The sequence below is a fragment of the Drosophila subobscura genome, chromosome U, assembly GCF_008121235.1.
Source record: "Drosophila subobscura isolate 14011-0131.10 chromosome U, UCBerk_Dsub_1.0, whole genome shotgun sequence".
Classification (NCBI taxonomy): Eukaryota; Metazoa; Arthropoda; class Insecta; order Diptera; family Drosophilidae; genus Drosophila; species Drosophila subobscura.
Genome location: NC_048534.1, coordinates 23910326 through 23923250, shown reverse-complemented (window position 1 = coordinate 23923250; position 12925 = coordinate 23910326). Strand labels below are relative to the sequence as shown.

At 48.2% G+C, this 12925-nt stretch overlaps 4 protein-coding genes across 4 annotated transcripts; 3 read left to right on the top strand and 1 right to left on the bottom strand.

Moving 5' to 3' along the window:
* The first annotated feature begins 109 nt into the window (after positions 1–109).
* LOC117902257 (UDP-glucuronosyltransferase 2B17) lies at positions 110–2067 on the top strand. The gene is made up of 3 exons (XM_034813515.1): positions 110–203; positions 361–630; positions 693–2067. The coding sequence occupies exons 2-3, from the start codon at positions 367–369 to the stop codon at positions 1986–1988; spliced, it is 1560 nt and encodes a 519-aa protein (XP_034669406.1). The 5' UTR covers positions 110–203; positions 361–366; the 3' UTR covers positions 1989–2067.
* LOC117902259 (non-specific lipid-transfer protein) lies at positions 2066–3646 on the bottom strand. The gene is made up of 4 exons (XM_034813517.1): positions 3587–3646; positions 3193–3516; positions 2943–3133; positions 2066–2772 (listed from the first exon to the last, which is right to left on the bottom strand). The coding sequence occupies exons 1-4, from the start codon at positions 3629–3631 to the stop codon at positions 2109–2111; spliced, it is 1224 nt and encodes a 407-aa protein (XP_034669408.1). The 5' UTR covers positions 3632–3646; the 3' UTR covers positions 2066–2108.
* Positions 3647–6515: 2869 nt separating this feature from the next.
* Positions 6516–7830, top strand: LOC117902258. The gene is made up of 3 exons (XM_034813516.1): positions 6516–6687; positions 6906–7108; positions 7163–7830. The coding sequence occupies exons 1-3, from the start codon at positions 6674–6676 to the stop codon at positions 7645–7647; spliced, it is 702 nt and encodes a 233-aa protein (XP_034669407.1). The 5' UTR covers positions 6516–6673; the 3' UTR covers positions 7648–7830.
* Positions 7831–7948: 118 nt separating this feature from the next.
* On the top strand, positions 7949–12539 carry LOC117902253 (condensin complex subunit 1). Its single transcript, XM_034813511.1, has 6 exons — positions 7949–8154; positions 8234–8708; positions 8771–9666; positions 9717–9858; positions 9913–10000; positions 10065–12539. The coding sequence occupies exons 1-6, from the start codon at positions 8028–8030 to the stop codon at positions 12507–12509; spliced, it is 4173 nt and encodes a 1390-aa protein (XP_034669402.1). The 5' UTR covers positions 7949–8027; the 3' UTR covers positions 12510–12539.
* The last annotated feature ends 386 nt before the right edge of the window (positions 12540–12925 follow it).

The window sequence follows — 12925 nt, the reverse complement described above, 5'->3', positions numbered from 1 at the left end:
ACGCCCATGCCACGATTATGACATATACTTTTTGGACATGGCCTGTCTCTATCAGCCATAAACTACCGAAAGAGAGAGTCAGGTAGAGAAATTTCTCTTTTCTAGCGTTCCCTTTTATGACAACACTCTCGGATGCCTCAGTTCATGTTCTACTTTTGCCAGCGACGGATCGCTCTCTGTGAGAGCGCTAAAAACAAAAGCCGGTGTGTATATTTTTGTTTGCTAATTACAGATGTAAATAGATGAGTAGCAATATTTAATTGTTAATTATAGATGTTCATCTGTACACACAAAGACTTTACAAAATCAAATTTTATACCTAATTATGATGAAAATCATAAAAATCTTTCGTATCCGCAGCCAAAAATGATTGCCAACGAGAGCTACAAGTGGCTATCGCTGCTGCTGGTGATTTCCCTAACGGGTACGGTCAGTTCTTTGAAGATCTTGGGCATGTTTGCCCATCCGGCAATCAGCCACTTCAAGTTCTTTCATCCGATTATGCGCGGACTGGCCGAGGTGGGCCACAGTGTGGATGTGGTGAGTCCCTTTCCGGATAAGGCACCGCCCACTGGCTATACGGACTATAAGCTGCCATCTTCCAATCTGTCGGATATGATACCAATGACGGTAAGTCCTAAGTGCTAAATATGTAATAAATCAAAGTCTAATAAAGGTTTTTCTTTCTTTAGGAATTCGAGCGGCCTTTGCCATTTCTCTTCCACTATGCAGAGTTTTATATGCTCTATGCCGCAGGCAAGGATGCCTGCAACATTACCCTCCATAGTCAGGCATTGGCCAAGATTCTTAAGCATCCGCCCGGCTACTATGATGTCATCCTGATGGAACACTTCAACACGGATTGCCTGATGAGTGTGGCGCATGTGCTGCAGGCGCCAGTGATTGGCATGAGCAGCTGTGCCCTGATGCCCTGGCACTATGAGCGGATGGGTGCTCCATTGATCCCCTCGTATATATCGGCGCTCTTCATGGGCAAGTCACAGCAGATGTCGTTTGCCGGTCGATTGGGCAACTGGATCACAGTCCACTCGATTAATCTGCTCTACAAAATGTTCAGCTACTCCGCTGCCGATGCCTTGGTGCGCCAGAAATTCGGCCCTGGGTTGCCATCCACCCGGGAGATGGTGCGGAACACCTCGCTGATGCTACTCAATCAACACTTTTCGCTGAGTGGACCCAAGCCCCTGCCGCCGAACATCATTGAAGTGGGCGGAGTGCACCTGCAGCCGGCCAAGCCCCTGCCCGCGGAGCTCCAGCAGCTGCTCGATAAGGCCACCAAGGGCGTCATCCTCATCAGTTGGGGCTCTCAGCTGCGCGCCAGCTCGTTGTCCGAACCGAAGCGGAATGCCATGGTCCGTGCCATTGCCCGCCTGGAGCAGCAGGTCATCTGGAAGTGGGAGAACGAGACGCTGCCCAACAAGCCCGACAATCTGCACATCATGAAGTGGCTGCCACAGCGCGATCTCTTCGCCCATCCCAATGTCAAGTTGTTCCTGTCGCACGGCGGCCTCATGGGCACCTCGGAGGCGGTGTCCAGCGGCGTACCCATGGTGGGCATGCCCATGTATGGCGATCAGTCGTTGAACATCGAATCTCTGGTGGAGCGGGGCATGGCACTGCGTCTGGACTTCCACAAGCTCAGCGAGCAGACAATCTACGAGACGATTACAAGAGCCTTGGATCCCTCCTTCAAGGTCAACGCACTGGCCGTGGCCTCTGCGTACAACAATCGCGTGCAGCAGCCGCTGGAAACGGCCATCTGGTGGGTGGAGCATGTGGCCGAGACCAAAGGCGCTCCGCTCGTCCAACCCAGTGCTGTTCATCTGTCCCGCTTCGTCTACTACTCGCTGGATGTCTACTTGCTGGTGATCTCTGTCCTACTTCTGCTGTTCATTGCCTGCCTAGGATTGCGTCGGATTTGTCCAGGTGGAAAGCGTCAGGCGGTAACCAAGCTGAAACGCAAGTGAAATCTTATCTGCGAGTAGATTATAGATTATCAATTGATTGTAGCGTTACGATTATAAAAGATGAATAGTTCACGTTTAATAGTTAATATTTTATGTACAAAATGGGATCCTAAATGCAATTTACAACTTGGCATTGGCTGCTCCCGGGAAGCCTAGGCGATACAGCGCGACGACCACAGCGCCACCCAGACCCAGATTGTGCTGCAGCGCCAGCTTGGCACCGGTCACCTGTCGCTTCTCGGCCAGGCCGCGCAGCTGCCAGCAGAGCTCAGCGCACTGGGCCAGGCCAGTGGCGCCCAGAGGATGACCCTTGGAGATGAGGCCACCGCTGGGGTTCACCACGAACTTGCCGCCATAAGTGTTGTCTCCGCGATCGATGAACTCGCCAGCCTTGCCCTCGCCGCACAGGCCAAGAGCCTCGTAGGTCACCAGCTCGTTGGCGGAGAAGCAATCGTGGAGCTCCACAACCTGCACATCCTGTGGCTTGAAGCCGCTCTTGGCAAACAGACGCTGAGTGGCCAGAGCAGTCATATCGTAGCCTGCGATCTTCATCAGACTCTTGTCTGCGAAAGTGGATGCTGGATCACTGGCCATTTCCATGCCAACAATCTCCACAGCCTGCTTCTCCAGGCCATGGCGACGCACGAACTGCTCGGAGGCCAGGATGGCAGCACCAGAACCATCGGAGGTGGGGCAGCACTGCAGCTTGGTCAGCACTCCCTCGACCACCTGCGGCGACTTCATAATCTGCTCCAGAGTGTATTCATCGCGGAACTGCGAGTAGCTGGAACCAACAAAGTCCGACAGATAAAACAAACGCGAGTAGGGATCGGATCGGTCTCCCGACTGAATGCAGGCAATGGAGTGGACTGATGGCGATGATGATGATGGTTGGAGGTTCTCAGCGATAGATAAGATAAGCGGATGGCGAACTGAACTTTCGACTGAACTTACGGATTGTTGACGGAGTGCTTGTGGTTCTTCCAGGCGATCTTGCCAAAGTGCTCGGGCTTCGTGCCATACTTCTTCATGTGCTCCTTGCCAGCATTGCCAAAGATCTGGGCAGCCATGGGACCAGGCCCGATTTCGGTAAGTTCGCTCATCTCGGTGATGTGACGCTCCATGGGATTGGCACGGTCAAAGTACTGTTTGTAGATGATTGAGAATATCATAAGAAGAATTACAAGTATAACGAGTGTCCCACCTTTGACGCCAGGGAGCCACGCTCCATCTTCTCGAAGCCCAGGGCCAGCACACAGTCGGAGGTGCCAGACTCGATGATCTGCTTGGCCAGGTACAGGGCGCTGGATCCTGTGGAGCAGTTGTTGTTCACATTGTAGACGGGAATGCCGGTCATTCCCACCTCGTAGACAGCACGCTGGCCGCAGGTGGAGTCGCCATAGACGTAACCAGCCACCGCCTGCTGCACCTCCTCGTACTTGATGTTGGCATCCTGCAGAGCCTTGGTGATGGCCTCCTTGGCAAAGTCCGGATAGCAGACATCAGCACGACGGCCGGGCTTCTCGAACTAGGAGGAAATGCACCAAAATAATGATAAAACAAAAGACAGCACAAAGGTCAAACTTCAGCGGCCGTACCTTGGTCATGCCCACGCCGATAACGTAAACTCTTGTCTTGGTCATTTTTTGTGTGTTGTGTGGTGTGTGGTGCCCGCTGAACTGAATAAATTGCGGTGGAATCAACCGGTTGCTTCTTTATATACCCGCCTGATAACAACGAACAGCTGACGGGAGCATCGTTATGAGAGCTAGAAATTTGAAACTTGCTTGCCCGGACATGCTGTTTTTGCATATAATTAAGATGAAAGGCTTATAACAAATACAACATTCTATTTCTAGTGTTCGTTCGGCAAACAACTCTTTTTTTGAGTTCCAAATTTTCAGTAACTTTTGTATAATATTCAACACAAAACTGAAGTATCTGGTCAATGCGGACTCATCTCTGCGACCAACCAATTTCGCTGTAGCGATTAAATATAAAAAAAAATAACAAATACAATATCAATAAAAACAGAAAAATATTCCATATATCAGTGAATATTATAATATTTAGATATGTATTACTTTTTGGTATTTTATAATTTTGCTTATTTTAATGATGTGGCAGCCCCACCAAACAGGCCTGTTGTTTTGGCCACACACACTCACACAGCTGAAGCATCAATTACACATACATATGGCAGCCAGTGTAGGAAATAGAAGGAAATAGAGGAAATAAGCAATCGAGAACAAAATAGTTTCAATAGGGAAAAGTAACGCAAAACTAGAATAATTAGAAGACGAAAACTAAACAGTGCATTTATCTGAAACACATACGTATGTATGTAATTGCACAGCCCGTCAGCATATCTGCCCGTATGTTATCCAGCATACGGCAAGGCTTCCTGCAGCCGCGGCCACCGAATTGATGTTACTTTCTTCATGTTATAAATATAAACACTAACAGCAAGTAAGTTTTACAACGTAATGTCAATTATATTTCTAACTGTTTTGTTTTAATTTCAGACAAATGTTTCCGTGTTTGGTTAAAGGCTGCCCAAGTGATGAGCGCTCATACCAGGTCCCCGTTGGAAATCGCAAATTTTGGTTGGCAAACCTGGGAATACTTTGGGTGAATAGCCGCCATAGGATCTGTGCAAAGCACTTTCGAGAGGAATGCTTTTTGAATCGTGGAAAGCTTCGAGTAGGAAGTCTACCCACGGAAAATCTAGGTGAGCTGTGGCATAAATGTAAGCAATGGATTATTAACTTTATATTTATTTAAATACATTTTAGGTCGTGAGGCATTGTATCAGCCAGAGTTTAGCAGGCATCAAAAGCGAAACATAGAACAAATTAGAAATATGAAAAACAAAGATCAGATGCCTGCTGATAGCTTGGAAAAAGAGGCAGGATCCGAATTGGAAACATATTTAATTGAAAATCGGCTGTCCGATGGAGTTGAAGATCATGCGTCCGATAGCATGGATGCAGATACTCTCACTCAATCCGAATTAATATTGTATTTGCAACAAAGAAATAACGAGCTGCAAGCAGAGGCTGAATGCCTACGAGTAGAAAATACTAAGCTAAGAAAGGAAAACACATCGTTAAAGAGAAGTTTTGAAGTGCATAATTGTTTGTTCGAATGAACATTTGTTATTACCAATATTATGCGTATAAAAATAGTTACAAATGTTCTAAATGTTGGTATTTTCATGATGTGGCATCACTACTTCTGCACCGAATCAACTCTGTTGATTTTGTAAACAAACGCACACAGGCGAGGGAAAACGTAAACATGAATATTAAATAAGCAAAAAAAAGTGATAAACTATTAACTAAGAGAAAGAAAACCACAACATAAATCATTTTCAATTGAGTGGCAAAGGTGCCTGCATAAGTACGGGTTGCATATGTATGTAAATACACAGCCAATTGGTCGGTCCGTGCGTCTGTGTGCCATCTTTCGGCAAAAGTACCCACAGCCCCGCCCACCGAACTGAGCAGATGGATCTACGCTTCTTTTCGTTATAAATAAACAGGAAAATGGATTCAAATAAAACACCCGCAGCTTTGCTAGTGAGCAAGTAAGTTTTACCAAATGTCTAAATGCTAATTTAATTGAGTTCTTTCATTTTAGCGAAAAGTGGCCATGTTTGGTAAAAGGCTGCTCTGGGCATCCGCGTTCATACCAGATCCCGTTAGGAAACAGCAAGTTTTGGTACGCTAATCTTGGCATAAAAGTAGCGCGTAGGCGCTCTAGGGTCTGCGCAAAACATTTCGTGGAGGAATGTTTGTCGCTAAATCGTCTTCGGATGGGGAGTGTTCCGACTGAAAATTTAGGTAAGTTGCAGGATAAGCGATATTGAAAGTGCATTCATTATATTTTGTTTGCAATTTTAGGCCGTGATCCAGTGTATGTACCCAAGTTTAGCAAACATCAAAGAAGAAGCATAAAGAAAGCCAAAACGAAAAGGAAAGATGCATCGGAAAGCTTAGAGAAAGTGAATGAAGACGAGATACAGATTGAAGATCGGCTATCCGCTGATGGCTGGGAACAAGAGGAGGATGTATCTGAATTTGATAAATATATCGTTGAAGATCCACAGTCTGACAGCGAGACACAAAACACGCACTCCGAAATGGATGGAATAGACATTGAAGATCATTCACAGTCGGAATTATCATTACAATCAATAAATTCGTATTTAAAGCAACGAAATAATGAGCTGCAAGCAGAGGCTGAATGCCTACGTTTAGAAAATTCTCAATTAAGAATGGAGAATATTTCTCTAAAAAAAAGTTTTGAAATCCATAAAAATATGTATGAATAAAGGAAAATATATATTTTTATTGGTTTGTGTGCCAGAAACTAAATATTTTAACGAATTAAAATTTAGCGGCTGTTTCAATATGCATACCATAAATTGCGGTATTTCATGTTGGTACTTTTCTTTTGTGTATTTCTACCATGTGGCATCCCAACTATAGACACCGAATCAACCCTGTTCTTTTTGTTTGCACACACACACGCACACTTTCACGGTGAAACAATCACAAACACTGCAGCGCTCAGTAAATAAATAAGAAATAAACAAGTAAAATGAATAGATAGGTAAAAAGTGAACATTTAAACTGCAATACATAGGAGCGTAAACTTAAATTAAACAAATTCCATTTGAAATGGAGTGGGTAAGGTACGTGAAACTGTAAATACACACACATGTATGTATGCATACACAGGCAAGTCCGTCCGTCAGCAGGCAGTGGGGCAGCGTTCGGCAACTGTCGAACGATCTTCCATTCTTATTGTTATAAATAAACCATGCTAATAATAATAGAAAGCTACATGCATGAAATATGCACTTCTGACTTATTTAGATGAGCCATTCAACAATTGTTTTTTTAATTTCAGACCAATTGTTAAGTGTTTGGTAAAAGGCTGCTCCAGCCATGAGCAAACGTTTTTTGTCCACAAAGGAAATCGCCAGCAGTGGTACGCGAATCTTGGAATAAGTGGAGCACCAACGCGCGCCAAGGTGTGCATGAAACACTTCCTCGCTGAATGCTTTGTGAATGGAAAGCTTCGAATAGGAAGTCTTCCCACTGAAAATTTGGGTAAGCTAAACGTCAAATTCAAAAGGAGCATCTAATAATGGAATTTGTTTGCAGGCCATGAACCATTGCACAGACCTGTGTTTAGTAGATGGCAAAAGCGATATCGACGCCGCGTAAAACCCGAACAAAAAACTGAAAGTGATGTTGGAGAGAAAAATGCAGAGGAGGAACCCTCGTGCGAAAGCCGAAGCGTTGAAAGTCCGCTGTCCGCTGAGAGCTTGGCACTATTGGAACAAGCCGCAGATGCTGAGTTCGAAAAGTATATCGTTGAGGACGAAATGTCCGAAAGCGGGGAGCCAGCCACACATTCCGAAAGTCCGGAGAATGATGAGTGCATCATTGAAGACCAATTGTCCGATGGCAGCATGGAAGCTGCTTCCCAGTCTCAATCCGAGTCATCGTTAGTTTTGTATTTGCAACAAAGAAACAATGAGCTGCAAGCCGAGGCTGAATGCCTGCGCGTAGAAAATAATCAGCTAAGAATGGAGAACATTTCCCTAAAGAAAAGCTTCGAGATCCATAAATGTTTCTTCGAGTGATAGAACTAGTTAGGAACATGCCAACACCTCATAAAATGAAAAAGTTTAAGTCATATAATCAAATAGCTTGTTAGTCGACAAGAAAATTTTCATTACACTACATAATTCGTTTAAGATAATTATAGTGTGTATTATAGCATTAATGTGTATATATAACAAATATATTTCTATGCAGACGTACAATCATTGATAAATTTCAAAATGATAACCGCCACCATTCGTGCACATACTATTGCGGTATATTCTTTTGGTATTTTTTCATGTCATCGATCTTTGTTTGTATCGGTGAGGATAGATACTCCCATCACTATAGAATAGCGACGCTTGTTTTTTGTTTCGCGGTAAATTGTTTGTTTGCTAATTTCTGTGTGTTCTGTGCAATGGAGGAGGAACACGACTTTCAGTTCATCTTGCCGCTGAATCCCACGGATCTGGTAAACTCCTGCGGCGACCAGTACTACGTTAAGGAGGTGTACAGCAACAAAGAAATACCCGAAAAACTTCTCGGTAAGTAGTAGTTGGCGCGTCCGACGCGTTCAAACCAAAGTACAGTGAATTCTGTAATCACTGTCTGTACTTTTTGCAGAGTGCAAGAGTAGGCTGAACCACAGCAAGGATGCCTTCTACATATTCGAGACCTTCGACACGTACTTCTCGATCATCGAGTCGAGCGGCACGGATGCGGCGTCCATTAAGAACATGATGCGCGCCTTCGATCTGCTGTACGTGACTGTGGACAAGCTGCGCACTGGCCTCTCGGAGACGCTCGGCGGCAAGGAGCCACCCTCGAATCAGACTCGCAACTCACACCTGAATCTCACCAAGATGACGCTCTATCTGCAGGTGAATCTGGTCAAGAAAATCGACAGCGTCGCTCAGCGTGCAATGCGCGACCAGCAGCTAAATGTGCAAAAGAAGCGAGGCAAGCAGTCGGAGACCCTGGAGCAGTATCCCGACTGGGATGTTAAGCGCGGCAACTTTCTCGTTCAGCTCTTCAATGTGCTGCAGCTGCCGCTGGAGCGTCTGTGGAGTCCACCCGTGGCCGAAGAGGATTTTATATCGTAAGAAATTCGATTTGTCTGCCATTACGCTCCTTTTTTCAACCATTTTCTGTTCCTTTCAGCATGCTCTGTGACATTTGCTACCGCACATTGGAGCTCTCACCGCTGCGCAACGACAATCGGCATATTTTCAATACAATTTTCCAAATTTTGGGCACTTGCATTAAGCGCTTCAATCAGGCCATGACCTTCCCGGCGCGCATACTGCAGATCCTACGCGGCACCGAACACGCTGCCGTGACTGTGGCCAATGGCATACTGACGCTGCACGAGGAGTATGGCATCTCGTCGGTGTTCTCCATTCTGATTAAAAGCATTGTGGAGGCGCTCAAGCTGGACAGCGCCGACACGACAGTGTCCAAGCACTTTTCCGCCTTTCTCTTGGAGTTCTCGAACATTGCGCCTGTGCTGATTATTCCTCACCTGTCGAAGCTCGGGGAGGAGCTGCTCGACTGTCAGTCGCACATGCTGCGGAACACCGTGCTGCAGATCATTGCCGATGCTGTGATCAGTGACCTGACAGCCGAGGATCTCAGCGAGGAGATGAAGGAGGTGCGCAACGAGTTCCTCGATCATTTGTACGATCACATTCTGGACGTTTCCGCCCATGTGCGCTCCAAGGCGCTGCACATTTGGGTGCATCTGAAGACGCAGCATGCCATTCCGCTCAATTATCTGTCCAAGGTGGTGGCTGAGGCTGTGGGGCGGCTGGAGGACAAGAGCTCGCTGGTGCGCAAGGCTGCCATGCAGCTGATAAAGTCCACGCTCGAGAGCAATCCCTTCTCGAGCAAACTGTCGCTGGAGGAGCTGCTGCAGAAGCACAAAACGGAGGTGGAGATCATGGAGAAGCTCACCGAACATCTAGAGGCGGAGCGCAAGAAGGAGGAGGAATTCAACGAGCAATGGGGCGACACGGCCCAAGAGATGTTGCCACACATCGAGGAGCATCTAACAGAATGTAAGTCAGCCTCTGCCTTTGCCACTTTCGTTTGCTAATCGTTATTGCAGTTCCCAATTTAGAGTTTGACAAGGAGGAGACCGACGAAGAGCTGCTGGAGAAGATTCTGCCGCTGCTGCGCGCAAAAGACTACAAAAAGGTCTTCATTCTGGTGCGCAAAATCGACTTTCTGGCGGGGAATCACGAAGCGGCGTAAGGTTTTGGTTTGCTTTATGTTTATTCGAGCTCTAATCAAACTCTTTTTAGTGCCGCTTTGAAGTTCGAGGAGCGCGTTGTCTATTTTCTGGCGCTGCTCAAGAGCTACCATCTGCTGGCCGCAGGTCTACAGCTAAACGTAGGTTCCAGTCCGCTCCTAAAAATCCTTTTTGCTCATACATTTTCTGCCACTTCTTTTGCAGAACGAGGAAATGGTGAAGCAAATCAAGACCGTGCAGTTCCTCAAGGATAGCATTGAGTTCACGACCATAGTGACGGACGCGTATCCCAAGCTACAGGATCTGCTCATGTCCAAGACCAACACGGATGTCCTGGAGGCCGTGGATCTCTTTACCACCGGCTACATGTTCGGCATCTGCGGCACCGATGCGGGCATGCAGAAGATGCTGATGCTCGTGTGGAGTTCCGACAAGGAGAAGCGCGATGCTGTGTCCGAGGCCTATCGCCGTGTGCTATTCACCACAGACCTGCAAGCGCGCGCCCATGCCATCAGAGTCGTGCAGAATCTGTCGAAATTTCTCGCCATTATCGATTATGGCCACTATCTGTCGCTGGAGACGTTGATGGCTGAGTGGGTGCATTCGGGGGAGATAGACTCGGCCGTCATTCAGGTGCTGTTCGAGCGCTTCACCCTGAAGCTGGAGGGCACCACCAGCAATGAGGCGCGACTGGCACTCGAGCTGCTGATTATGGCATCGAAGGCAAAGCACAGCATTGTCACCGCCAACACGGCCATCATTGAGGACATAGCCGTGGGTGAGCGTGCGCGCCGCGAGCCGCGACTGTTCGCTGGCTGCCTGCGGCTGCTGCTCAATGGCATCGATGCGAATAACAACGCAAAGTACTACAAACGGCACAACACGGATGCCGAGTTTGTGCAGCAGGTGAAGCGCTTCTTCTTCGACTGTTTCTTCCACCAGAAGCTAAAGGACTTTGATGGCATGGCCACGAGCGTGTTTGAGTACATGTATCGCATGTGCCAGTCGCCGGATGTGCTGTCCCAGGAGCTGCTCAAGGAGCTACTCAAGAGATTCTACAAGAACTGGCTGGTGGCCGGCGCCTCAGAGAGTGCGGATGTGGATTTGGATGCGGATAAGGAAAACGAAAATGATTCGCCACTGACGCAGCACACAACCATTCCGTACTCGCAATCCCTGGCCATTCCACAGACGCAAACGCAGGGCGGCGGCAGCCCGAACCCAGGCGGTCGCATGCCTGTGTTTATGGTCAGCCGTTTTGTCTTCTGCATTGGCTACATGACCATCAAGGAGATGATATTCCTGGACATGGATGTCTACAACAACATGAAGTATCGCGAGGAGCTCACCGCGCAGCAGGAGAAGGATACGCGCACCAAGGAGGCGGGCAGGAAGGCCGCACAGCAGCTGCGCCGCACCCTGAACGTCTCCGCCATGGAGGTGCGCAAGCGTTTGTCCAATTCAGCGGCAGAGCCGCAGCAGGAGCCGGACGAGGATTTGGTGGGTGCCACAGCGGAGGACAACATTGCCGAGGAGATTCATGCCATCTGCGAGGATATGCTGATGTACGATCCAAACGGACTGCTGCACTGGCTGACGCCCGTCATCATTGACATCTGCAAGAAGCCGGGCGAGTACCGAGATCCCAAGCTGCAGCAGGCGGCGACTCTCACGCTGGCACGCCTGATGTCTGTCTCGTCGCGTTTCTGCGAGTCGAACATGTCCTTCCTGATGAACATCCTCAATCTGACGACCAACATCACGATCAAGTGCAACACGGTGGTGGGTCTGTCGGATTTGACCTTCCGCTTTCCGAACATCATTGAACCGTGGACGGGTTTCTTTTACGCGCAGCTGCACGAGACGAACACGGAGCTGCGGCTGACGGCCATCAAGATGCTCTCCCATCTCATACTGAACGAGATGATACGCGTGAAGGCGCAGATCTCGGACATGGCCCTGTGCATTGTCGATGAGAACGAGGAGATTCAGAATATCACCAAGGAGTTCTTCAAGGAAATAGCCAACAAGTCGAATATCCTCTACAACGTGCTGCCCGACATCATTTCGCGGCTGGGCGACACCCATCTGCGGCTGGAGGAGCCCAAATATCGCATCATTATGGCCTACATTTTGGGGCTCATTCAGAAGGATCGTCAGATAGAGACGCTGGTGGAAAAGCTCTGCCTGCGCTTCCCCGTGGCGCGTGTCGAGCGGCAGTGGCGCGACATTGCCTACTGCCTCAGCCTGCTGAGCTACAACGAGCGTTCGCTCAACAAGCTGCTGGACAACATGCAGCACTATCGCGACAAGGTGCAGAACGACGAGGTCTACCAGTCGTTCCGCCTGATCATCAGCAACACCAACAAGCTGGCCAAACCCGAGCTGAAGGCCGCCGTCACCGAGTTCGAGACGCGCCTCAACGAGTGCCTCGCAGTCAACGATCCCTCCGCCGAGGCAGCCGACAGCAGCCAGACCGACGAACCGCGTTCGGCCAACAGGACCAGGGCCGCCGCTGCCAACAAAAAGAAGAAGGGCGGCCGCAAACCAACTCTGCCCTCTGCTGCCAGACGCACTGGTCGTGGTCGGCGCAATGCCCGCTCTCCTCAGACTTCCTCCGACGATACCCTCTCCAGTGATAGCGACTGAATGTGCTTCATTTTTCAATAGACATAGACAATAGACATAAACATTGAAATATATAAAGAGCCAAACAAATATTTTCGACGGTATTTTAGAACAACCGTTAATTATACCCGGTACTCGAAGAGTAAATAGGGTATATTGTATTTGTGCGGATAACGGTTGTATGTAACGCACAGAAGGAAACGTTTCCGACCCCATAAAGTATATATATTCTTGATCAGCATCAATAGCCGAGTCGATTCAGCCATGTCTGTCTGTCCGTCTGTCCGTCCGTCCGTCTGTCCGTCTTGTTTGTCGGCTAGTTCTCAGAGAGTATAAGAGCTAGAGCCACCAAATTTTGGCACCAGACTGCTGTATGCTCACACTGAAACCAGTGTATTTCAAAAATGAGCCCCGCCCCCTTCCGCCACCGCAAAAGG